Consider the following 27,098-nt stretch of genomic DNA (forward strand, 5'->3'; position numbering starts at 1 on the left):
AATCTAAGACTTTTAGAACTCAAGGTTAGCATATAACTGAGGCTGTTGATATTGTTTTCTTTATATCATGTATCAGATGTTAGTTTTCCTATAGTAATCTGGAACATCCCATTTGTCCAAAATAAAATCAATAACTTCTATAAAGGGTCTTTTTTCTTTCATTCTAATTTCAAGCACACTTTTTCACTAAATCACTTGAAAAGCACCACAATAATAAAAGCTTGATCTTACCTTATCTTCTTGTTTGTCTTTACCACGGAACTGTACTATCCCTCGTCCAGAGTTGTTTCTACTCCTACCAGGCCGACTAATGGTTCCCATAGAACTTCCTAACTTTCTATAGAAATCCTCAAAGGCATGAAGGTACCTACAATACCACAGACAATTAAACATACACATCACTTCAACTCGATAGTCATTCAATTCTACCTATTGCAAGATTTAATACATAATTTTTTCTTAAACTATGTCTTTAATGATGAAAACATAGAAAGTCCAGTATATATTTTTTTAAATTTGGACTAACAGATTTTAGTTTTGCTTAAAGGTCTTGCTTTTACCAATGCTGCAAGCTCCAATAGTAAATATAAGTTGTGTAGCATGTTCTTATTTTAAATTTATCAATATCGTACAGACAAAAAATTTGTAAGGGTTCCGCGGAACCCAGTGTCTCGCCTATTTTTGCTGTAAATCGCAGGCTCAACAACAATGAGGAAAAAAATCAATAAAAATATTCCTCTTGTTACTATTTTATGATTGTAAGAAAATCTAAGTCCATTTGAAAGTAAATTACAGAAAAAAACAGAGTAATCTTTTTACAAACTTTACTTCTGGATACAATCTTATGATCATAAATAAGGTTATTTCCAAGTTTGGTACAAACCCAGGATAGTTTAAGAAAGTTATTTAAATTTTAAAAACTTTAACCACAGAGTGAATGTAATGGTTCCCTGCAGAAAAAACTAAGTCCATTTATAAGTAAAATACGGAAAAAATTGAATTTTATTTTTACAAAATTTTCTTCTGGATACTATCTTATGATCATAAACAAGCTTCTGTCCAAGTTTGGTACAAACCCAGGATAGTTAAAGAAAGTTATTAAAATTCTAAAAACTTTAACCACAGAGTGAATGTAATGTTTCCCCGCAGAAAAAACTAAGTCCATTTATAAGTAAAATACGGAAAAAATGGAATTTTATTTTTACAAAATTTACTTCTGGATATTATCTTATGATCATAAACAAGCTTCTGTCCAAGTTTGGTACAAACCCAGGATAGTTTGAGAAAGTTATTAAAATTCTAAAAACTTTAACCACAGAGTGAATGTTTTGTTTCCCCGCAGAAAAAACTAAGTCCATTTATAGTAAAATACGGAAAAAATGGAATTTTATTTTTACAAAATTTACTTCTGGATACTATCTTATGATCATAAACAAGCTTCTGTCAAAGTTTGGTAGAAATCTAGTATAGTTTAAGAAAGTTATTAAAATTTCAAAAACTTTAACCACAGAGTGAATATTTGTTGACGCCGCCGACGACGCCGACGACGACGCCGACGGAATGTAGGATCGCTTAGTCTCGCTTTTTCGACTAAAGTCGAAGGCTCGACAAAAAACAATTGAAGTCAGCTTAATTCTAAAGGTTGAAAAAAAAACCCAACAGTTAACACACATTTTTCATATATTTTGAGTTTGTGTGCAGATTTTTTATTTTTTTTCAGTCTAGTGTGTACAAAATTGTCTTATAAGTGGTTGATTCTATTTAATTTTACAAAATTGATAGTAGAAATCTAAAACGCTTCAACAAGAAAAAACAGATTCAGGTTATTCTTATAAATACCATCATGACCATAGAAACCAGAAATCTTTCAGAGCAGTTATGACTGATCACTTTAACAGACACAAGTTTTTTCTAAATAAACACTTGTAAATATCTTGGTTGAATTGATCATTGTCTTCTTGTCTGACAAAACTTACTTTTTATAAGCATTTTTGATTTGATGAGAAGCTGTATTAATTGGTGGTAGATTCATCTTAGTATAAACCATTCTCCATTTCATCTGATTGGTTACCTGTAATGAATATAGGAAATAACGATATACATAAACTTGAAAGGTTTTATCATTGTCACAATTGTGTTTGCAATCTATAGCCCTACAAATCTTTATATACATCTTCATCAAGCAATTTCTGGTAGATAGTTGTCTCATCATGCAATTTCAGCTGATTTAAATTTTAAGAACACAAAATCCTAAAGGAGTAGGTCCGGTAAGGGCCGATTTTGGCCTCACATTTCAGGTTCATCTAACGAAAGTTTTTGGACACTTTTTAAACACTTAAGTGTCTATTTCAATTGATTCGATTAGTTTATGTGAAAGATTTTAACTGATTTAGTCATTAAAAACGCTCTGATTCAAGCTTAAATATGAAAAATCTATCAAATATGCCAAAAAACATCACTTTTCATATGGTTTTTGTCAAAAATGAAAGTGGCCGCATCCGTGTTCATCCTCAACCTTTATATACGTTTTGTATTATCATCAAATACAACTTACATTTCAATATTATGAATGAACACGAATGCGGCCACTTTCATTTTAGACGACAACCGTCTAAAAATTAACCAAAATGCTAAAATTTTGAAGATTTCAGTAATTTAGCATGACTTAATGATACTAGAACGCGATATTTGTGCATTGTATGTGGCAAAAACAGCTCATATTTATGTAGCAGAAGCATTTTACTTTCCAAAATATAGCTTAACCCTTTCGCCGATGAGTCCCGGTTTACCGGGATTCACGCTTCAGACAACTGACGATGAGTCCCGTTTTACCGGGATGGGAATACATCTTTTATGTTTCCCGCTCAAAACAGTGCAAACATGAGTTATCTTTCTTTGATGAATACCCGGATGAAAGTGTAAACATGGCGCTTCTGTTTGTTGAAAACCGTGTCAAAATCAGACGAAATTTACGGAATTTAAAATGAGGGAACATTTTTTTTGAAAGAATATGGAAGAATTGAAGCCAAACAAGTATACTTTTTTGACGTAAAATGTCGTTTTATGTACAAAACACTTGGAATGGACATCGTTCAGTGTGAGGAATTTGTACAGCCTCATAAAAATTTTCAAAATTTTGCCGTTTTGGGTTTAAAAATTACGATTTGGGGTCTAAAAGCAGAATTTTGAGAATTTCACCTAGATAATGCCGAAAATTTGAAAATTTGAATATTTTATGAAGAAACCAGATGCTCCGCAGGGCGTAGCTTTATACGACCGCAGAGGTTGAACCCTGAACGGTTGGGGCAAGTATGGACACAACATTCAAGCTGGATTCAGCTCTAAATTTGGATTGTGATTAAATAGTTGACACAGCATAGGTTTCTGACACAGAATGAATGTGTTCTAATGAACTTAAAATTTTTGTTTTCTCTTAGAGCAATTCACTATGCTGTTGAATATTAATCCTCTCAAAAAAATGTTTGAAGAAATTTTCTTTTTTATTTATGAAATTTCAAATGAGAAAAATTGAACCCAATTTTTTTAATCACATCCCCCTTTCCCTTATTCCAAAACTAATCTCAATTAAAATTTCTAATGGAGTTTGCAACAATAACTACTCATTTAAATACATCATAAAATATTAAGATGTAAAAAAACTGCTTGTTATCACTGAATGGTAAAGATTATTTTAATTTATCAGTTGGTAGTAAAAAGTGAATATACATTGTATATTGTATATAACAAAGATTTAAGTTGATTCTGGACAAAGAAAGATAACTCCAATTAAAAAAAAATCTTGCTATTGCACAATATTTTGCAATTAGATATTTCTTGCTTACTATTCTGGACAAAGAAAGATAACTTTAATTAAAAAAAAATTTGCTATTTCACAATATTGTGCAATTAGATATTTCTTGCCATTGCGCAATACTGTGCAATTGAAAAGACTTGCTATTGCACAATACTTAATATAATAATTTTAGATCCTGATTTGGACCAACTTGAAAACTGGGCCCATAATAAAAAATCTAAGTACATTTTTGGATTCAGCATATCAAAGAACCCCAAGATTTCAATTTTTGTTAAAATCAGACTAAGTTTAATTTTGGACCCTTTGGACTTTAGTGTAGACCAATTTGAAAACAGGACCAAAAATGAAGAATCTACATACACAGTTAGATTTGGTATATCAAAGAACCCCATTTATTCAATTTTTGATGAAATCAAACAAAGTTTAATTTTGGACCCCGATTTGGACCAACTTGAAAACTGGGCCAATAATCAAGAATCTAAGTACATTTTTAGATTCAGCATATCAAAGAACCTAACTGATTCATTTTTTGTCAAAATCAAACTAAGTTTAATTTTGGACCCTTTGGACCTTAATGTAGACCAATTTGAAAACGGGATCAAAAGTTAAGAATCTACATACACAGTCATGACAGTTAGATTCGGCATATCAAAGAACCCCAATTATTCAATTTTGATGAAATCAAACAAAGTTTAATTTTGGACCCTTTGGGCCCCTTATTCTGTTGGGACCAAAACTCCCAAAATCAATACCAACCTTCCTTTTATGGTCATAAACCTTGTGTTTAAATTTCATAGATTTCTATTTACTTATACTAACGTTATGGTGTGAAAACCAAGAAAAATGCTTATTTGGGTCCCTTTTTGGCCCCTAATTCCTAAACTGTTGGGACCTAAACTCCCAAAATCAATACCAACCTTCCTTTTGTAGTCATTAACATTGTGTTTAAATTTCATTGATTTCTATTTACTTAAACTAAAGTTATTGTGCGAAAACCAAGAATAATGCTTATTTGGGCCCTTTTTTGGCCCCTAATTCCTAAACTGTTGAAACCAAAACTCCCAAAATCAATCCCAACCGTTCTTTTGTGGTCATAAACCTTGTGTCAAAATTTCATAGATTTCTATTAACTTAAACTAAAGTTATAGTGCGAAAACCAAGAAAATGCTTATTTGGGCCCTTTATGGCCCCTAATTCCTAAAATGTTGGGACCAAAACTCCCAAAATCAATACCAACCTTCCTTTTGTGGTCATAAACCTTGTGTTAAAATTTCATAGATTTCCATTCACTTTTACTAAAGTTAGAGTGCGAAAACTAAAAGTATTCGGACGACGACGACGACGACGCCAACGTGATAGCAATATACGACGAAAAATTTTTCAAATTTTGCGGTCGTATAAAAATTATCAAAACATGAACAAAACTGTAAACATGGTGTTAGTGAATGAAATAAATACACAAATAACTACAAACAAGTTTTTATTGACATTTATTATGAAGATCTCCCACTTGAGTAATAGTAGCCAGGGAAGCCATCGTCTCAGAGTAGCTTCTCTCTGGGCAGCAATCGGTGAAAGGGATAAAGATTACATTTTCACAATTTTCTAAAACTGCTATGTTTTGGGGCCAAAAAGGGGTCTTACTGAACCTACTCCTTTGATGGACTTGTTAGAAGGCTTATTAGATAGGCTAAGTACATTTGTTTTCTCTAGAAAATGTCTGACAAATTTTTACAAATTAACAAATAATCCTATCATTAGTCTAGAAAATTGTCTTTAGGACCAGCTTCTCTTTAAGGCTGAGTGAAAATAGAAAATATCAAGGAGATTAAACTTGTCAGTTATGCTGAAACATATTTTCAATACAGGAAATGATTTCAATATTCTAAAGAAAATGAAAATTTAAAGAATTTTAAAATGGTGGAATTCTGAGTTTTGTATTTTCTGAGCTAACCTATAACATGACTTTGTACATTTAAAATTATCAACATTTATCATCTACTTTAAAAATTTGAACATCAACATAGTACGTATATTTTAGTGTGGTATTTCTCAACATTTACGTGGAACAAATATGACATTGAAACAGAGGCAATACATACCTTATTATAACCACCAATATTCTGTACAACTTTAAACAGTCTGTAGAGATTCAGGTCTTTGTTAACAATAGCAGGTGCTTTATTTATGGGAGTACCTGGGGGGAAAAAAAGAGGAAAATTTCACATATTTTGAAGAAAATTCTTAACAATATTATACATGAATGCCATCATGAAGGGTTCAACATAAACAAATGTAGTAAAATCTGGGACCATTTTATCATCATAATTACAGCATTTGATACAGGACTCTGAGCACCAATGTGAGAATATTCATAAGTGTTATAGTAAACCAAAAGGCTGGAATATTGTTTTATTTTAAAGAATTTTGTTTTCCTGTCACATCATTAGTAATCTCTGATTGATTGATAAGTGTTTAACACCACTTTCATCACTGTTGACTATTTCACATGTTTCATGACAACCATTTTGGAGGAAGCCAGAATGCCTTGATTAAACCACCGATCTTTGTTAGGAATACTGACAATGATTTGAGTCAAACACCTGCCATGTGCAGTGAAGTGTTCACAGGCTAGTTTCACTACACCACTGAGTAATTACTGTTACCTCTGCTAAACATATTCCACTAAGGGAAATCTAAGACTTAGATATATATCATGGTATAGAAAATTGTTTACTGTGAAAAGCCATTTAGAAATTCAAATTTATATTCGAAACTTTATCTAACCAGGATTTGAAGAGGGCAGGGTGTTAGTCAGAAATAGGGCAATTTTACGTGTGAATGTCATTGAAAAAAGGGCAATTTTACGATTAAATTTATATTATTGAAAAAATGGCAATTACGCCTCATAATGAATTAGCACATAATTTTTATCATGCATTATTGAAACATCAAGTTTCTGATAAAATGGGAGTTATGTAATTTTATTCTTTTGGCACATTTTTTTTCATAAATCTATAGTCATCATGCTGAAACCCTCTTTGAGAAACTTTTAACTTGCTGTGAATATTAAGATGTCTTGTAGATACCATAGCTTTCAGACCAATTACTAATTTTTAACATTGGGAATTCTTCATTGCACTTGATATATCAATTAATGGAAGTAAAAATGCAAAATATAATTTTCAAAACATTTATTTTTGAAGTGTATTCGAGTGAAAATAATTTAAATTAATATTCTAATATGCATTTGCATTCAATTTGTTTTATTTTTAATCTTTTCACGAAAAGAAACATTAATTTAAGTAATATATTTTGAATAGGTGATAAATAAGGGGAAGTAATCAATTTGTTTGTCAAACTTTTTTGAAATTCATAAAATAATTTATGAGCTAAGTTTAAGGTAATTGGTGTTAATTAACAATGTGTTAGACACCAAAGCAGTCAGGTAAAGCCATACACTTAATGGGTCACTTAATTTGACAGCTTGCACAGGTAGCTGAACTTCCTGTTCATGGAACAGTTATGATTTTACCGGTATTTTAAAGGCAGAAAAATGCTGACTTTTCGGTGATAAAAACAGCAGGGCGTTCGCGGTACAACAGAAAAATAGCATGGGCATCAATGAAAAAGGGCGGGCGCTGCACCCTGTTCAATTGGTGTAGCTAGAACACTGCTTTTTATTTGATTCATTGAAATAATACCCGTTTTCTCATGAAAATTAAATGCAGATCACAAACATAACATCATTGTGTGTAATATTCTTGCAGCCATGCACCAACTTGTACACTCTTTTTGTTAATGAAGTACCTGACTAAATAATTACATAAACAAAATACATCATCAAGACAATTTGATTTATAAATAATATTAAGGTGGTACCAAACACTCTGACTAAAATTTATTTGGCTCGTTTAATTTTCTTAAAATTTTGACAAAGTATTTACTTTGACCCTTTGACAAAAATATAAAAATTTCAAAAAATTTGAACCAACTGTTTTATAAGAAAAATTACACTGGTTATATAGCAGTTTGATGAACACTTATTTTGATCATTGAGAAGCTTGATATTCCCTTAACAACACGACGTAATCAAAACGTTTAGCTGATTTTACTGAGTTATCTCCCTGTAGTGTTTGGTACCACCTTAACAGATAATTTGTGCATAAGCATTTTTACCTCTATCGTCCATAAACTTGTAAAGCTGTGCTACAAAACAGTCTTTGGCTTCATTAGGTTCATCATCTGATGACTAAAACATAAAATAACAAAAAAATTTTCAATGGCACAATATATTCATACCCAAATTTGACACTGGCAATCTTTTAATTATAAGCTGTCATAGGAAATACATTCACATTAATTTCTTTCACATCTAAGACAAGACTATTAAGAATACAGCATACCTTTTTTCACCATTACCTTTTGGTTTCAACAATACATGTTAACAGGAGCTACTTTTCTACAGATTTTACAATATAAAGAATATACATTTAATTAACTCATTTGGTAGTAAAAAGCAGTTTAAATTTGTCATAAGACCAGGTAATTGTCTTAGTCCCAGAAATAAACATGTGTTTTTGGTTTCTCAATGAGAAGACCCTGACTGAACAAAGAGACAATAATATACATGAATTGATCAAAGTTTTTAAATAATTTTACAGATATATTAACCAGTTACTACTACTTAATAAGTTTGTGATGAATAATTTACATTTATCAGGCCACAATTAAAAAATATTTTGGTTTGCCCAAACCCTACCCAAGGTTGAGACAGTGGGTAGGTACCGTAGGTAGGTTTTTTTTTGTTTTTTTTTAAAGAAATTGAAGTATCGGATGTTTATTAATCTTCATGCCTATCTGATTAAAAAAAATTTCTTCAAATCAGGACAATAAAAGAATTTGAGTAGGCAGCTTTTTTCTGGGTAGGTAGGGTTTGGGCAAACAAACCTATTCTTTTTTATGGCCTCAGCCAAGGCAAAATTTGTCAACCTTAATGATACATTTAAATAGCACAAAAACAGCATTTCAAACAACTATTGTTTAATAGTATGAAACATACTTGATGTCACAGGCCTGAATCTATTAAATAATTGAGACATTAGCCCAAATAAATTCACACTAAAACTAGGGCACATTGATGTAACACAGCTCAGTCAAAGAGTAATGGAGAATGAATTTCATTTATTTTACACAAGTACTGTCAATTCCAACAAGTAAGACTTACAGAACTTAACAACACTGTTATCCAGATCTTATATTAGTATAAACTGAAGATTAGATTATTGTGAAGGATAACTTTGTCACTTTTAATGCATTCTGATTCCGTAAAAAAAAAAGACCAAATGGTATAAAAAGTTTCGAAGATTTCAGTTATCTCCCTTTTCAAAATAAAGTTTTAAGCTTTTGTCCTCAAGTAATTTGATGAATTTAACAAGGAACCAGAATACATCTTACCAAAAACATTTTCATATTGAAATATGAAGCACTTATCTAGATGACTATGAAATACAACACAACACAATTTTGAACATAAATAGGTGCTTTATAATTCAATGAGAAACCTATTTTATTATACATTTATAATTCAGCATGTTAACAAACCACCTTGTTATTCAAGGAGTGAAAATGTGCACAGAAAATATAACTGTAATACCTGTTTCAGGGGCTGAAACTAATATAAAGCAAAAATAAACACATACATGTAGCTTCTATTTATAAAAATTTATGTTTATCAATGCACAAAACTAATGCCCTATTCATTGTGCAACAAAAACAACTTTAAAATACTATCATTCTGGGATCATTAAGTGAAATTTAGATTAATTAAACTAAGTTAACTGAGAGAGGAATGATAAAAAAATATAGGTTTCTTCTGTGAAAACAAATCCCTCCTGATTATACCTAATGGACTGACCATATTATGAACTTCCAATATACAACTACAGTAGTGTCCAAAATGACAAAGATTGATGCAACTATTGGATTCATACATCTTTCAGTCCAAGAAGTTAAAAAAATTTCTGACCAATAGTATTCAAAACAGCTGTGATATCAATGAATGAAAAAAAAAAAGTTTGAACAACTTTTGACAGCCTAACCTTTTACAGAATATACAACTTAAGCAAGGGTCCGGAAACGGTCATATATGCCAGACATGACCGATTTGGAAACTCAAAAGTCCTAAATCATTTATTGGGATTTAGGTCAAATTTTATTTTTCATCAGAAATAATTTCGGTCATTTCGTTGAGATGCCTCGGGGAGCTATTGGCTAATGATCGCTAATCTCTTTACCTGTGTTTTTAATTCACACCTGGCTATTAATCACAAGCTCCGAACTAATATTATAAAGAAATTAAAATTCAATACCAACTGTCTTCATTATTTAATTACTTTTCAGCTAAGACAATTGTCAATTATGATTTAAAATTAAATTAAAACTTGATTTAATTTACATAGAAAAAAGACTTTTTTCACTACTAACACACGTGCTTTGTTTATTATGATACGCAAGCCTAAAATTCTCTTCTTCAGATTTGACACTAAATCGTAAATATAAAATGACTTCTTGCTAAATCTCAAGCGATTTTGAGTCATTAAAATCATTTTATTCTTAAACTGTTGCCTTCCCTTAATTGCTCTTGATCAATTTTAGGAAAATGGTAGGATAAATCCTGAAGTAAACGCGATGCAACAGTTAAACAAGTTCGTTGATGCTACGAGTAGGAGCATACTCATGCAGTAATGAGATTTTGACAATCTGTTTTTGAAAAGGGGCACCAACTTTTAAGTTATATGAAAATGACCGAAATTAGGTGAAAAAATTTCCGGATCCTTGAACTTAAGATATTCTTTGGTTTCTTGTATTGCTATGAAAATGCTGAATATGCATGACACATTGAAACTGCATTTCAAACAATAAATCATTTCACTGAATGAAAAGGTACGACCAAGTATTTAAAGAATTGAGATCAGACAAGAAGAAAAAAGTCATCACAAGTGGAATCTCCTTAATATTTTATTCATTGTATATTCCTATTTCATAACTATAACATTAAGCGACCATGATATCAACAAAGGTTTGGAAACCATAGCAACACAATACCTACCTCTTCCTCATTAAAATCTTCATCCTCATCTGTACCAAGTAATTCATCATGATCCCAGTCGACCGGTAAATCCTGGGTGTCATAATACATCAAGGTCTTTTCAAAGGCTGCAATAAATAAGGGAAACAACACTATATAAATTTCATGTATCCAAAATGTTTTTTTTGGTTGCTAACGTTTTCCTTTAATCTTATGAAGCATTCTATATGCGATCATATTCTATAATTTCTAGAAACAACTTAGTTTTTCAAAATTTCACATTTACCAGGAAGGACAGATGCAAAGACTGAGAAACAACAAAATTAGGCTGTATTCTCATCTTATGTCAGCCTCAAAATCTGTACTGCTAGATAAACTTCTTGGCGAAATGCATAATAGAAAATATTTAAGTTTTTTGGTAAAAACATACCTGCTTTTAATGCTTTATCTTCATTCTTAATGGCAGCTTCTCTGGCAAATTCCTTCAACTCCTTTCTCTGTGCATGTATACTGTAAAATAAAAAGGATTACAAACATAAGCAAAGTTTTTGATGTTTAAGGAACAAATTATGTTCTTGAACTCAATGTTTAATGAACAAATTATGTTCTTGAACTCGAATGAAAAAACACAACAATATTTTATGTTATTTTACCTGAGAGAACATAAACTGCTATCACAGAGGTATGTCTCGTCTTTTTTGTAATTTTGATAATGCAAATGTTGAAATCAGTTTAGCAATTTGAATTGTCATATAAAGATAATGGAAATTAAAAACATAAATAGACTTGAGTTATTGCACATGTTTATTTCAATCTAAATATACTTACAATTTTCCATCCTTGAATGATTTGACCAATATATGATCTTTTTTCTTAGGATCAGGTGGTTGAGCGTCTGGTAGAACGACTAAGACAGGAGCTTGCTGTTTTCTCTTATCTCCGAAGTCTAAAACCATCACCTTGCCAACCAGGTCCTTCAAACGACCTTTGTAACTTGCTCTCTTTGAGATACCATCTTCTGAACTTGTTTCATCTAATTCATCCTCATTCATTCTACATTAAAATATTTTATTTACAAACGTTATCAAAGTAATACAGAAAATCTTTACTTGTTTTAAAGTAGACTTAGATAACTTATATCATTTAACCAACAATCAAATTTGCACATTATTTTGACATGAGACTACAAAACGAAATTGTAAAATTTTCATGAGACTTGCATACATGTAAATTGTTAATGATAACTTATTTTTAAATTTGGCTGTAGTCAACTTGAGTGCAGGATTTTTGAAAAAGTGAATAATCAGTGAGCTCGTTTTTACTATAAATATTTCCTTTGAATTAATTTTACCAGAATGATCAAGATTTTGGTACAATGCAAGATGTATCTAGAATGCTTTATTGTATCTGCTCTAGTGCAAATATATTCATTGTTTTATATTAACTTTTTTATGTAGTATATATCTGTCAGACTTACCCTCCTCCACTATATCTGCCTCTCTTTGACTTCTTTCCATGCATTACTGGTGTACCAAAATGTTCAGGATGGGATAGAGGTAGGTTATCCAAAGTCTGTAAAAAAATGTTTACATCTAATTAACTGTAATAATTTTCCCTTTCAATCAGAAGATGAACAGATTAATGGTTCATGTTCTGTGGCAAAACAGGCAAATAATTTATACATGAAAGATACATGTGAAATCCCATATCACAGACGCATATATGCTTAAATACATTTACCATAATTTTACATGCCAAATTCACCATTTTCTGTGCCCATGCTGAGTAGCCTTAAGATGGATTGTTTCTCCAGTTGTATATGGACTGTGTCTGCACCAAGTATATTTTTTAAGCTTTACTTTAACTCTCTATGAATAGGTTGCTTTCACATGGACTGTGTCCGCATCAAGTAGCTATTACATGCATTCTGTCTGCACAAAGTAACTTTCACATGGATGATTCCTGCACCCAGGTATGTTTTATATTATTAACTTTACTCGAACTCTGTCTGCAATAGGATGCTTTTACGTGGACTTTGTCTGCACTAGCAAGCTTTCAAATGGATTTTGTCTGCACCAAGCAACTTTACTTGAACTTTGTCTGCAATAGGATGCTTTTACGTGGACTTTGTCTGCACTAGCAAGCTTTCAAATGGATTTTGTCTGCACCAAGCAACTTTACTTGAACTTTGTCTGCAATAGGATGCTTTTACATGGACTTTGTCTGCACTACCAAGCTTTCAAATGAATTTTGTCTGCACCAAGCAACTTTACTTGAACTTAGTCTGCAATAGGATGCTTTTACATGGACTTTGTCTGCACTACCAAGCTTTCAAATGAATTTTGTCTGCACCAAGCAACTTTACTTGAACTTTGTCTGCAATAGGATGCTTTTACGTGGACTTTGTCTGCACTACCAAGCTTTCAAATGAATTTTGTCTGCACAAAGCAACTTTACTTGAACTCTGTCTGCAATAGGTTGCTTTGAGTTGGACTTTGTCTGCACTACCAAGCATTCTAATGGATATTGTCTGGACCAAGTAACGTTCACATGAACTTTGGCTGCACCATGTCTTTTACATGGACTGTGGCAGTACTAAGTACATTTTACATGGACTGTGTGTGCAGTAAGTAGCTTTTATGTAGACTGTGTCTGCAGTAAAAAGCTTTCACGTGGATTGTGTCTGAACTTCATAGTTTTTACATATTTTTTGTCTGCACCAAGGAGCTTTCCCTGGGCTACATCTACACTTTCATTAGTAGCTTTACATGGACAGTGCTGCCCTGGAAACTTTAAGTAGATATCACCAATGATAATAGATTGCGCCTACACAAGATTTTTTTTTATGGATTTGCTTGCACCAACAGAAACAAGGTCAAGGAGAAATATTTCAGTCATGTTTTAACTATCAGTTACTTAGACATATAATAACGCAATAGTATAATTCTCAATTCTTTTCATAACATATAGGGATAAATCTGTTTAATATTTTTTATCAATGACTTACCTCACTTTCAATAAAATGTTTTTCTCCTTTCAGGCATAACTGGGTTCTACGCAGAGTTCTTTCATCTCCGTCATTAAAAACTGAAATTGAAATAAGAATAAGATCAATGAGTAACATGTGAGATATTATTCATACTAAAGATTTAAAATTATTGTATGCTTAACATATAATAAAACACTTTCTCAAGTTTGAGTACTTCCATTGACATCAGACATCAAACAATGACTGTAGCAAAGTAGGCTGTTAGTTAAAATAGGTTCAAATTCACTGACAAGTAAAACATGAGAGTACTCACCAACAGTATACATGCTAGAATCAGTCATCTTGTGGATGGTACCATTAACCATCTGACCAGAATCTGGATCCTTTAGTTCTACCACTTCACCAATCTGAAATCAATCATCATACTTCCTGCATTTTTATCCAAAACATAAAATTATTTTAACATCAAACTTATTTTTTTTATTTAGTCTGCAATTCAGACAATTCGTCAAACTGCATTTGAATTTTGTTTAGATTTAAAAGCCTATGAGACCCCTCCGGGTGTGGGAATTTCTCGTTGCATTGAAGACCTATTGGTGACCTTCTGCTTTTGTCTGCTCTATGGTCGGGTTGTTGTCTCTTTGGCACATTCCCCATTTCCATTCCCAATTTTAAGCTCGTATACAGCAGGCATCTGTTTTCACATTAACTGAGGACATCACTTACTGTTTACATAAAGAATGCTTATGAAATTTTCATAACAAATTTTATACCGAAATTCTGTCATAATTATGAGAAAGACTGAACAACCAATTACCTTTAAAATTCCTTTCAGCTGGTCATCTGTTACCATCATTGATATTTGCGAGTCTTTCAGTATTACCTATAAAAGAAAAATATATGTATTTTTTATTTTAGACAGACAAAAGAACAATTTTAATCCATTGCTAATCAAACTTTTTTGTGATAGTAAAATACCAGGTTTAAGTGAACTTCAGTCTGCTCAAGGTTTTTTTCATAGTCTCAAGTTAATTGTATTGTTGGGTTGATGTCTGATATACCCTTTAGGTATTTTACATGTTTCTATTCCACAAATTTTGGACAATGAAAGTTTTAAAGTGAATAAACATTGGTCCAGAGCTGTCTTATAACGATTAGGTCTGTTATTAAGCATACCTTGCATTTTACAGATCGAACAAGCTTCTTCACTTTAGCTTCACAAAATGCACCTCTATATTTGGCACTAACTTCAGTGCCAACAGCTAAGTATGGTGGCTCATCACCAGTCTGAAAGGAAAATGTGACAATTTTATTAATCAAGAGAATTTCATTATATGTCTCATCTATCATGTTTATAGAAGACTTTGATTCCTGTTTTCTGTTTGAACCAATATTGCTTATCTTGACCCTGTGTTGTTGGTTGTAGAGTATTTTTTTAAAAGCACTGAAATGTTCTACCAAGATGTTCCTTAATGGATTTATGAGTCATTACAGTCTGATTTTAAACTCTACTTTAATCTTTCTCTCAACATAACACTTTGACTGACATTTTAAGAAAAAAACATCATTTGTATTTACTATTAAAGTATTAAAATGTAAAGAATTATCAGGAAATGTTCAAACTTTATTTTCTGAAACATCTGTTATTATACTTTTATATATCAAATGTGTAATTTAAGTATTTAAGGTTGTCAAAATTCTTTTAAATTGTTAGGAAGATTGTTATTGTAATTTTCTAATGAATGACACAAACCAGAATGTGACTAATCGAGTAAGTCTTCAAACCCCGGAATAAGAGTACAGGGTGCTTGTGGTTAGTTGTCCACATTATCACGTCATCTTTGGAGAGTATTTTGAATTTTCTATTCCCTATTCTGTTTCCTCGACGTAGATGTCAAAGCAAAAAATCAAAACAGCCTACCCAGACATTTTTTTTATATGGACAAGTGGTTGATGAGGTGACTCTTGTACAGTAGTCAGTACTGTGATTCATTTTATCTGTTTTTTGTTTGTTTTCATCAATAAATGGCCATCAACTGAATGTGTGCAAGAAATTGTGTCATCAATGTTATGTTTGGCTCTTAAATGCAGAAATTTTATTGTGTATAATTGGTGTATTTGTGACCCCAAGATTGTTTTGCTTTCAAATGCCAAATGGTGTTACGATAATTTCCTAGGACACTTACAGTTACAAGCATTGAAACCCCCCTTTTCTCAGATATTGTTTCACGGCAGTTTATTCTTCAATGGAATCAAAAAAGGGAGTTTCTAATCACCATACATGCGTATCATCTTTTAAGAAGTAACAATAATCTGATAAATACTAAGGAGGACAAATATTTGGAGCCGGGACATCAAAATTGTTTACAAGATTCAGGCCGACGCGTTTTGAACAGCACGTTTCTTTGATAATTTACACACATAATTACCATTTTGAAAACAATCTGTTTCCTCCCTGTTGAAGAAAAACACTTCCCTCACTACTTCGTGATGATCTTCTGCTTTCTTCGTCGAGTTATTTAGGAAAAGTCATTTTGGAAACATTAAACAGAAATTTGGCTACCACGACTAAATGAAACAACAACTTGTCATCAAGAAATCCTGCAAAATGATTGGTTAAAAATCACGTGGGCGTACATTTTTTTCCCATACTTCCGCTCCAGCGCATGCGTAGTCAAAGGAAATTGGCGGAAACACATGACGATTTTGTTTGGACCTAACCTGAAAAACTACCTAATTTATAGTGAAAGCCCATAAGAACTTTATTTTTCCATGTGCGCATAATAAACTTTAGTTATTCCTTTATTCACAAATTTAAAGATGTAATTTTACTTTGCCTTTATTGTCGATATATTCTTTAGTCAATATCGGCCAAGTTGTGCCAATTTTGAAAACATCCGGGCATTTTCTTCAAAAGCAAAACAAAAGGTGGCGCTTCGAAACATAATTTTATTTCGCGCTGCGAATTTGAAAGTAGAAAATGAAAGTACAAACAAAAACATTATTGCTAGACAACGACTAATTACACAGAAAGAATCGTTTTCTTTGAAATAAATGACATGTGGTTTACAGTGAACTATCCTGCATTTATTTTTTTTATTTAAAAAAAATACAAACAGAAAAAAAATCAAATTTAGACCATAACTTTTATTTTCCTCATGGAGGCTAATCAATCTGGGACTTAGATATCTGTTATGTAATGTGTAATACATCTTATCGCTATTTGTCCGCCATTGCTGGATATCACATAGGTTCCTGTTAAATATTGACGGGATTATGGATAAGGTGTATAGTCCCAGTATCAATATGCCTCCCTATCTTAGAATTTGCACTATCTCATCTTGGAAAATCCCATGACAGAATTCATATATATGGTCCTGGGAAATCTTGTGCAGTGTCAGGCATAACAGTTGGTCTTCTTAAAGCCCTTCACATTTAAAACATTCTCCTTTCTTTCTTTTGGTCCGTCCAACATACATTTTCTCTTGTAAAGTCTACATTTCTTAGCATATTCTTCAGCAACCAATATAAACTTCATAGTGAAACACCTATCTGCCATCAGCCACTTATAAATGAAGTAGATAAACAGCAGTATATAGAGTTTATTTATCTCATGTTATTACTTTTTTCCTATTTTAGTGATTTCAAAGAGCCTGGACATGAGGTGTTGGGTTAAAAGTTGAATCTTGTACAATGTTATAACTTATAGACACAATTCTGTACATACATATTCGTGCATCAAAACATTTTTTGTTAAACTTGAGTAAGATTCTACTATATTATATACTTGAAATATGGAAATCGGTAAAAGGAGCGATCTACAAATGTATCTTAAATATGAACTTTTACACAAAACCTTTGCCAAACATTTAAAAATTTAGAAATGTTGTCATAATCAGGGACCAATAAACACAGTATAGATTGAGATTCCCTGATAGATGTACAACTTTTGTTGTTAAAAGACTATGTCCCCTATTTAATCATTTCCTTTTGTTTGTTTAATCATTTATTCGTGTTTCTTTTCTCACTTTACAGGCACTCCTGATCACATTTTTAGGCGAAATCTTTCTATGCCTATCCAAAGTTTAAAAGTGGTTATTGTTGATTGTTCTCTGGCATATTGGTGTTTTGTTTTGTCGTTAATTTAATCATGTTGTTGGTTTTCTTCTTTGAATTGATTCACATTTTTCAGATTAGGACCAATTGCCTTACAGTACATGCAGTATATATTATGAGGTTTGTTACATGTATTTAATTGTTCATGGCATCATATATCAACATCCTTTAGGCCTTGTTGGATAGTTATCTCATTGACAATAGTACCACATCTTCTTAGTTTTAACAGTGCCTAACTATTGTGTACATCTATATCTAGTGTAATAGTACTACATCTACTAAATGTAATATATTAATTTATGTCCTAGATTTAGGAAATAATGATAAGTATTGTTTTTCTTTTCAGACAATGATATTAATGATGACAGTATAATTTGAATGAAATAACAGAACTGAAATCAATATGGCAGATGGTATCTTCCATGATTTCTTTGGTGGATTAATTTCTGGTGAGAAAGCAATTAAAGGAGTTCTAACTCTTAATCCAATTTTCTATTCTTTATGCTATTACAATAGCAAAACTGGAGAACTTCTATATAACTTTTTCATGTAATTATTTTAATTTCTGAGAACATGCAGTTCATGTGAGTTAAAAAAAAAAGACCTGCCAAACAAACAGTTATCAGCTCTTACAAGAAATTTCATAGCTCTTTGTTTTGACAAATAAAAAAAAATACCATTGAAAGTTCATTATCTCAATAATGCTCAATGTAACCTGGATTTTTCCTAAGTTCCAGAAATAACTGCAATGTAGGAAGTAAAGAAGGTACACCTGTCAAATTTAACAAGAGTTGTTTGTGTTTTAAGAATTTTAGGAATGATTTATTAAAAAAAATATGCCAAGAACAGTCCTCACATATAATATTTATAGGGATATATTTATTTGTAGGGTCTGCAGGAGTTTTAGTTGGGCATCCATTTGATACAGTTAAGGTACTGAGGTATATTTTTTTTTTTCATTTACATGTCCCTTTGTCCTAGAATAGTCCTTGGTGAGCATAGAATAATGGTCTTGAATAGTTTAGCCTTAAAAAAGTTTCTTTAATTGTGCTGTCTCACTATAGTGCCTAACAAGATTTTATGAGGTAGACGAAATTGATCTTAAAAAGATCGTATTGACTTTTGATGTCCAAAAATAGGCAGATCAGACATATTTTGACTTTATTTACTGACTACATAAGTTTGAGATTAATTGATTCTAATGAGACTGAAAACTGCTTTTTTTGTAAAGATGAATAATAGTTTTACCTGCCGTTGCCATGCGTAAAATGTATTTCGGCATTTCTCTCAAGAAAATAACTTGTTTAATGGAACAAATTGTCTTATTTGTAAACTTTCACTTTTGTCTCCACAATAGGCTTTTAAAAAAAAATCTCCCAACTGTGTATTCGGAAAATTTTGTGAAAATAGAAGAAGCGGCAATTCTTTCCTTTCTTACCTTAACTTTCATTGATAAAACATAATATCTACTTGTCCAGTGTCCAGTTTGAAGGTCATTTTAGTTACCGTACACATTCATGCACGTTTTTATTAATCAATAATCATGTATGAAAAGTATAAACAAGTTTGAAGGTGAACTAATAACAAGTTAATTCAATCAATTTGCCTACAATTCAAAAACAATGACCAGTCCACATAATAAAAAGTAATACGGGTAAACTTAGTAGAGAGAATTTGTCAGATATTTTAAGTTCATTATTTTGCAATAACAATTAAAAATTTGTAAACCAAAAGATTTGCTATAATTTCATTAACATGTCGTTCTGTTTTGGTATAGTTTTTGGATCTTTTGTTTGCGTTTTTAAGGCTTTAAAAAGTTTGGGCTTCAAAGGTCTACATAATTATTGACTTAACACAGACAATTTGCCTTTTTAAAAAATTGAATATATCACGAATAATACGTGACAACAAAGTAAAATCATTTCATAAAACACTGCAAAACATTTCATTCTGATTGATATAAAGGTATTGTCATAAATTGCGTTAAAATGAACAGTGGTATAGCAAACATCGAATTCCGTCACAAAATGTTATCACACACTATAGTACTTCTCACACATATTACTTGAGAAATCAAAAATGCATATATGGTCTACCATATATACTTAAGAAACTTCATTTAGAAACCAAGATTTTGAAAATTTCATAATATGTTTTATACTATACTATAGTAACGGTGGCCTTGGATTGACATATTGAACTAAGAATCTATCTAAATTTCACCACAGTTAACACAGGCACTCGTCTCAGAAACAAATTTCCTATATACCTTTATGTGTAATATAAAGGTATATCGGACGAGTGCCTGTGACAGTTAAGCAAGAAAAACACAAGTTACCATTAAGAAAGCATTTGTTTCCATGAAAATACTTAGCAAAAAATACAAACTCCTAAAAAGGGTTGGTAGATTTCTTATCATTGAATTGTGATGTTTTTACTCATTACATCATTTGTGTTATTTATATAACGTTCATAGTTAGTTTGGATCATAAACAAGTATTTTATTATTTTAGGTCCAGCTGCAAGTTCAAGCTAAAGGCAATAGTTACAAGAATGTTTGGGATTGTATTGATACTATAAAGAAACAATCATGGGTTCGTATTTCATGTTGACATTATTATGTTCAGTTTGATAGTATGAGCTTTATCTGTCACATAAATATTTATTCTACCTTCACCTCTAGAATGAATTTGAAAAGGATTCAAGTTTTCAATTTCTAAAAATGTTCAAAATCAAAGTTGCAGTAAATTCAGAAATTTAGTGATGTTTTTATCATTGTGAAAATTTCTACTGCATAGATGTCACAAAAAAAGAGATTCATATTTTCAATATTGATAGGATTATTTGTAAGAATATCCTGAAATTGCAATATTTTTTCTCATATTTATGTTAGTTGGTCAACAATTACTATAATAACTGCAAACACAAATTTTGAATCTATTGTATTTAGTTCTGTACAGCTAACAATAGACCACTATTAAGTTTGTCCTTCACCTGAAAAAAACCTCATCAATTTACCAGATAGAGGTGATTGTCTGTATTCCTGCACTATTAATGTTCATCAAGTATCATAGTGTTCATCATGGCATAGGATAAACTAGAAATGATGGTTGTTCTGTAGTACTTAATCACAATTCCCTTATGACAGCAGTGCTGATTGTCAATTAAAGAAGTCAATTTGCCGAATAATTTGTACAATATAGCATTATAGTTTTCCAACCACTTGCTCAACATTGGAACAGGAGTGACGATGCCTTCAACGAACAAATGATGTTCACTAAAACCAAAGTTTTTGACATAAATGTATTGAACTTGAAAGTTGTCTATTAACTTAAAACAAACCACATAAAGTCAATTTAATAGACAAAGAACTTTTCTTTCAGTCAAAGGGCTTTTTCAGAGGTCTGTCCTGGCCTATGTTATCAGCAGGAGTTATCAACTCTGTATTTTTTGGATCATACAACCAGATACTGAAAGTCATGGGTACTAGTGCAGACAAACAACATGACCATCCAGATTATCTAAAAATAGTTATTGCTAGTGGAATGGCAGGGGTTTTCCAGCTAATGATAGCTTGTCCTATTGAGGTCATTAAAGTTGTCTTACAGTCACAGATACCGCATGGCAACAACAAAGGTAATTTAGTTTTGAGGAATTTTTACACCAAAGTGTAGTAATTCTATTTCAGACAGTCAGCTGTAACTTAACACAAAATTGAAATGGTCATCAAAATGTTAATGACATTGAAATACATGACTGTAAATTAACTATGTGTAAATATCTGTTTTGATTGTATTGTAATTTGTATGTGAGGGCCTCAGGGAAGATTAGTTTATTGTAACTGACTGAGTTTACCCTCTTTAAATAAAGAATTTATTATTATTATATAAAAGACTACTGGTCACAACTACATTTGTGTACATACCAAATACTACTTTTATTCTGTTTCGTTCGTAAAGGTAAACCTTGAATTAAAATGTTCAGCGAAGTACAGATTTTCTATAAGCTGGTATCCTCATTTTGGGCAAAAACCATGTTATCAAATATATACTGAAAAACTTTTTCCCCCATCCAAGAAAATTTGTAATCACAAAAAAAAAATCCTCAGTAGAAGAAGGCTTAACTAAAAATTTCGATTGTATAGCACGGTGTTTTCCCTGGAATGTTTAGGCATACCGTAATGATAATCCACCATTAACTTAGCCCCCATCCATTAAAAAGTAAAATCACAAAAATACTGAACTCTGAGGAAAATTCAAAATGGAAAGTCCCTAATCGAATGGCAAAATCAATAGCTCAAACAGATCAAAAGAATGAATCACAACTGTCATATTCCTGACTTAGGCAGCAACCATTTGATTTTCTGGGGGGGGGACTATGGTGTTTTTTTCTGGACAAATTTTTTTTTTCGCCTGTGGCGAAAAACAATCTATTTTTTTCTTTCAATTTTAGCATTACATATAGTGGCAGCTGAGGGTGAAACAAACAATTTTTTTTTCTCAGAATCAAAAACAAATTATTTTTTTCTCCAAAAACTGGAAACAAACTTTTTTTTTCCAAAAAAAACCATAGCCCCATCCCCCCCAGAAAATCAAATGGTTGCTGCCTTAGTACAGACATTTTCTTATGTAGAAAATGGTGGACTAAACCTGCTTTTAAAACTAGCTAAACCTCTCACTTGTATGACAGTCCCATTGAATTCCATTATCTTGAAAACAATGTTTAAATCCACAAGTCTCTTCATTAGCCCAATTCTTTTCTTGGGAAAACACTGTTGTAGAATGTGAATTTGAGTTTTAATTGTATGTGCATAAAATGAAAATCACTTCAATTTTCTCCTAAATACATGTAGCAAACATTTATGTGATTATTTTAGGTTTAAAATTCTACAAAGGACCAGTTGAAGGTGTGGTTGACATAATAAAACACAGAGGATTTTCAGGAATGTTTCGAGGACTGTCATCACAGTTACCAAGAGATGTTATTGCTAGCTCCATATATTTTACAGTGTTTGAATTCACATCTTATGAAGGTAACAGACATCTAAAGAATATTCCACATCCAGTTATAAACTTCATGGCAGGAGGGTTGGCTGGTGTTGTAAGCTGGGCAACTATTGTTCCATTTGATGTCCTGAAGAGTCGGATGCAAGCTGACGTCGACAAAAAACTGTACAATAATTTAATGGATTGTGTTGCTAAAACTTATCAGGAAGGTGGTGTTAAGATATTTTACCGTGGAATAGGTGTGATATGTTTACGTGGATTTCCTGTCAATGCTGTAACCTTGATGGTTTATGCTGAATACATGAAATTATTTGATGCAAAATTTTTGCCATAAATTTTTTTTTAATGATCGGAAATCCAAATGTTATAGGAAATCCAACTTTTTATTTTAAATATATTATTCCAGATTATGCTATATCCTTTCAATTCAAATACAAAATTAGAATTATGTAATGTACATTGTATGCCAGTAGATAACTGTTTACTACCCTGTAATATTTTAAAATGAAAGAAGGGTAGTTATTACAAAAATAAATTTCTAAATTCTAATATTCTTTGAAAGTTCAATTATTAAAAACAAAAGACCAGCTAAGATTTAGAAACTTATTCCAAACAGGTTTTTTTTTTTGTTGTCCAATATGTCTTATACAAAGATGCCTAAGCCATTTTCATAAAATGTCTACGAGACTCTTCCAGCTTTTTCAAAAGTTTTGATCGGGTAATTATTCATGGATTTTACCAAGATATTTTAAGAAATAGGAACGACTCAGTTGTCATGGTTGTATTTTGATATTTACTTAAATTTTTATAAAGGCCTCGGTTATTTTCACATTTAAGTGTGGCCTGCTCACAGCTGAACCAATTTCAGTAAAAGTGACTTTTTTTTATTGTATTTTTGTATTCAGAGCAAATTTGTCATGTAATTTGACTTTTGACTCTATATTCATAGCAAATTTTATTATTTTGTAAATAATAGAACTGTTTTTTATATGAACCATCCATTTGTATACTTATATTTAAAATAATTTGTTTTAAAGGCTACACTTTCCTTTTTTACACAAGGTTAGTTTTTGACTTTTTGAGATAAAAAAAATTATAACATTGGTTGCAATGAATTACATTGATTTCCCAGTCAAATAAAAACCGATAATTTCACATGTGAAATAAACGTGGTTATTTCACTCTCTGACGTCATACAACAATAGGCGTTGTCAAGACGTCGAAAACGTCGGATCAAAACATGCGTAGGAAAAACATATAGTTCCTTACATTTTCTACATTCATTTCATAAAAAAGAGCCATTTGCCAATGTAATAAATAGAATAACTAATCAAAGAATTCAAATATCGAAAAATATTCAACTCGTGACCGAACAACACTGATAATTAACTCATGTGCTACGCGCAGTGGCGTAGCCAGGGTAGAAACGATGTGGATGCGAATTTTTGGGACTTTTTAATGCAAAAAATTAAATTTTTCCTGTATGCATGTCAGTGTATTCCCCTAGAATCCGACACTGGTTAGATTTTCGTTTAGTTTCAAAACACCCACCAGTATACATTATATTTCCAACAGAATTTATGAACTTGTCTACCTTCATAAAATTCAGAAATATTTAATGTAAAAGTTTCACACCAAATCTTATATTTGACATCTCAAAAACAAACCCATTACAGCGGCACTTCTGTATATGGAACTTCGGAATATAGGAACCGAAGTGACCCCCCCCCGTCCTTTCCTGGAATTTGAGCCTCCCAATGGGGTTTTTGATAACTTGTCTTAACTCATTGCTGCGAGAGGATATGGAAATACCTGGCGTCCGTCCGTCCAGTCTTGTTAGCGCTGTCATTTGTACAATTCTTGCCAGATTTTTGTGAAACTTATATCATCATGCAGCAATGTCTTTCACACATGCGAATATAAATCCTGATCAAATATTTTTAACCAATATATGCCCCTTGGAAATATAAATTATAAATGCAAATCTCATTGTATTTGTTTGGAAGCTTTTTCTCTCGAGATATAAATTAAAAAAAAGTAAAAGTGCTTGGTTTAGTTTTTGCCCTCTTGTATGTAAAATGTATCTTGGATGCGGGGGACATCGGATCTCTGATCTTTTATTGAAAACAACATTAATATTTGTACCTAGATGGAAAAGGGTATTCGTGTGTCCTGGAATAAAAACACTTCATTACAAATAGAGTCGTTGTCTTTCGTGCCACAGAAAACGATATCAGGATATGATTTTTCAGATTTTTTTATCCATCTTGTTCACATGAAGGAAAAACCACGCATACGGCATCGGAAATGATTGGAAGCTGTTCTCATATTCTTATATACATTCGGATACCATAATGTGTATATGCTGACAACTCTTGCATTATATAATTATTAAAAAAAAAAAATTTTTTGTCAAAATGATGTGGATGCTTGAGCATCTGAGCATACATGCAAGCTACGCCACTGACGCGCATTCGTGAATTAATGTGTTGTTCGGTCACTCGTTGAATATTTTTCTCTATTTAAATTCTTCGATTAGTTATTCTATAAATAAAGGAATTTTTATTAGAATCTGTTTTGGATATATAAGTTATTTTCAGGAGAATAAAGTAATGTTTCCTTTGACTTACTTTGAGATTTTTTACTCGATGTCAATTCAATGAACAGCAATGTGGATTACTTAAATTCAGGTTAGCTTTTAATTTCCTTTTTTTCACTGATTATTTGGAAATCCAAACTCTTTAATTGAGTTCAAGACACCTGAAGGAAGAGTGTCATTATCTAAACAAATTTTTAAAACACCAAAATATTCTGTAAAACAGTCATTAAGTGTTATTTTTTACAGCCAAATTCTGATTTTCCACCAAATTGTCTGCCCCTTCTTCATCATCACCACTCACCTATAATTAGATCCAAAAAATTTCAGCTCACCATATAAAATTATCGTGTCACACATTTATATAGAGTATATCCAATAGTTAGTTATTTTTTATGACTATATAAATATAATGATTGTTTTATTGATTCAATCATATAAATTGTTATTTGTTAAACTGTTTAGAGTTTTATATGGTTAGTGATCAATTTTGTATTGGTTTATATTTACTGATTAAAGTATTTTCTTTTAGTATGTTTATTTTATGCTCCCTAAGACAAATGGTCTGTATAATCGAGAATAGTAATGGGGAATGTGACAAAAAAGAGAACCTGACCAAAGAACAGCTGGAGGCCACCAGAGGCGGATTTAGGGGGGGGGCCCAGGGAGCCCGGGCCCCCCCTTTTTGCGAAAAAATTTGGTTGCTTATATAGGGAATCACTGAAGCGTGACTGGAGCGGGCCCCCTCTTAGGTCAGTCAGTGGGCCGCCACTGGCCACCAATGGGTCTCCAACACAGCGAGAAAATCCCCCACCCACAGGTGGACTTAAGCTGGCAACTAAACAAAAATGTGTATTAGTTCAGTGAAAATGTACGTCATATATTGTTTAAACTCTGAAATTGCAGCAACTCAAAACAAGATCATCTACAAGTCAACATACAGTATTCAACATTAGACAATTATTTTAACCTTAAAGGTTAAAGGTGGGAAATTAGACCCAAGACAAGTTGTGAACAAATTGAACAGGGACTCCATTGAAACATATGCTAAAATGAAACGTAATGGTTAAATGCATTTATTGCTTTTAAATAATATTACAGATATACAGAACCTGTAAATGATATTTTTAAGCCACTCATTCATATGATACTGAAAAGCAAAAATAATCATTGATGAAAGATAAAGCAAAAATGACAGATGAGTGATTCAGGCTCTTGAGAGCCTCTTGTTTGTATTCACACTCCTGTATCAAAACATTTTGTGGTCAGATGTTGTGTGAGCATGAGGTTGTGATACACTTGGTCTATAAAGATGTTCTACTCATGTGAACTAAACTCTTGTTTTAAATATCAGTATAAAAATATGGAGAAGTGGTATGATTGCCAATGAGTCAAAAATTAACCAGAGTTCGAAATGAATTTGATATATACAATTATAAGTATAAACCACATTGCCTTCAACAATGAGAAAAACACTTGCTGTATAG

At 31.8% G+C, this 27,098-nt stretch overlaps 2 protein-coding genes across 4 annotated transcripts in view; one reads left to right on the forward strand and one right to left on the reverse strand.

The window, feature by feature from the left end:
• Positions 1-16,497, reverse strand: part of LOC143069438 (uncharacterized) — a 32,227-nt gene extending 15,730 nt beyond the window's left edge. Inside the window, exons 1-14 of one of the 2 annotated variants that reach the window (XM_076244070.1) lie at positions 16,323-16,497; positions 15,070-15,180; positions 14,711-14,776; positions 14,207-14,300; positions 13,912-13,991; positions 12,382-12,476; positions 11,733-11,957; positions 11,335-11,414; positions 10,926-11,032; positions 9,471-9,488; positions 7,994-8,066; positions 5,917-6,011; positions 1,977-2,071; positions 232-367 (exon numbers count right to left, since the gene is read on the reverse strand). In XM_076244070.1, the coding sequence (XP_076100185.1) occupies positions 232-367; positions 1,977-2,071; positions 5,917-6,011; positions 7,994-8,066; positions 9,471-9,488; positions 10,926-11,032; positions 11,335-11,414; positions 11,733-11,957; positions 12,382-12,476; positions 13,912-13,991; positions 14,207-14,300; positions 14,711-14,776; positions 15,070-15,180; positions 16,323-16,325 (1,278 nt within the window). In that variant the 5' untranslated portion in view covers positions 16,326-16,497. The remainder of the gene's footprint in view (positions 1-231; positions 368-1,976; positions 2,072-5,916; positions 6,012-7,993; positions 8,067-9,470; positions 9,489-10,925; positions 11,033-11,334; positions 11,415-11,732; positions 11,958-12,381; positions 12,477-13,911; positions 13,992-14,206; positions 14,301-14,710; positions 14,777-15,069; positions 15,181-16,322) is intronic. The other variant, XM_076244071.1, reaches the window with a different exon arrangement.
• A 70-nt stretch (positions 16,498-16,567) lies between these two features.
• LOC143069439 (solute carrier family 25 member 45-like) lies at positions 16,568-25,068 on the forward strand. 2 transcript variants are annotated; one of them, XM_076244072.1, is made up of 6 exons: positions 16,568-16,667; positions 18,356-18,458; positions 18,899-18,942; positions 20,523-20,603; positions 21,393-21,645; positions 22,886-25,068. In XM_076244072.1, the coding sequence occupies exons 2-6, from the start codon at positions 18,413-18,415 to the stop codon at positions 23,347-23,349; spliced, it is 888 nt and encodes a 295-aa protein (XP_076100187.1). In that variant the 5' UTR covers positions 16,568-16,667; positions 18,356-18,412; the 3' UTR covers positions 23,350-25,068. The 2 variants fall into 2 exon arrangements, with proteins under 2 accessions (XP_076100187.1, XP_076100188.1); XM_076244073.1 differs by lacking the exon at positions 16,568-16,667 and adding an exon at positions 16,681-17,302.
• The last annotated feature ends 2,030 nt before the right edge of the window (positions 25,069-27,098 follow it).

The sequence above is a fragment of the Mytilus galloprovincialis genome, chromosome 3 (assembly GCF_965363235.1).
Source record: "Mytilus galloprovincialis chromosome 3, xbMytGall1.hap1.1, whole genome shotgun sequence".
Classification (NCBI taxonomy): domain Eukaryota; kingdom Metazoa; phylum Mollusca; class Bivalvia; order Mytilida; family Mytilidae; genus Mytilus; species Mytilus galloprovincialis.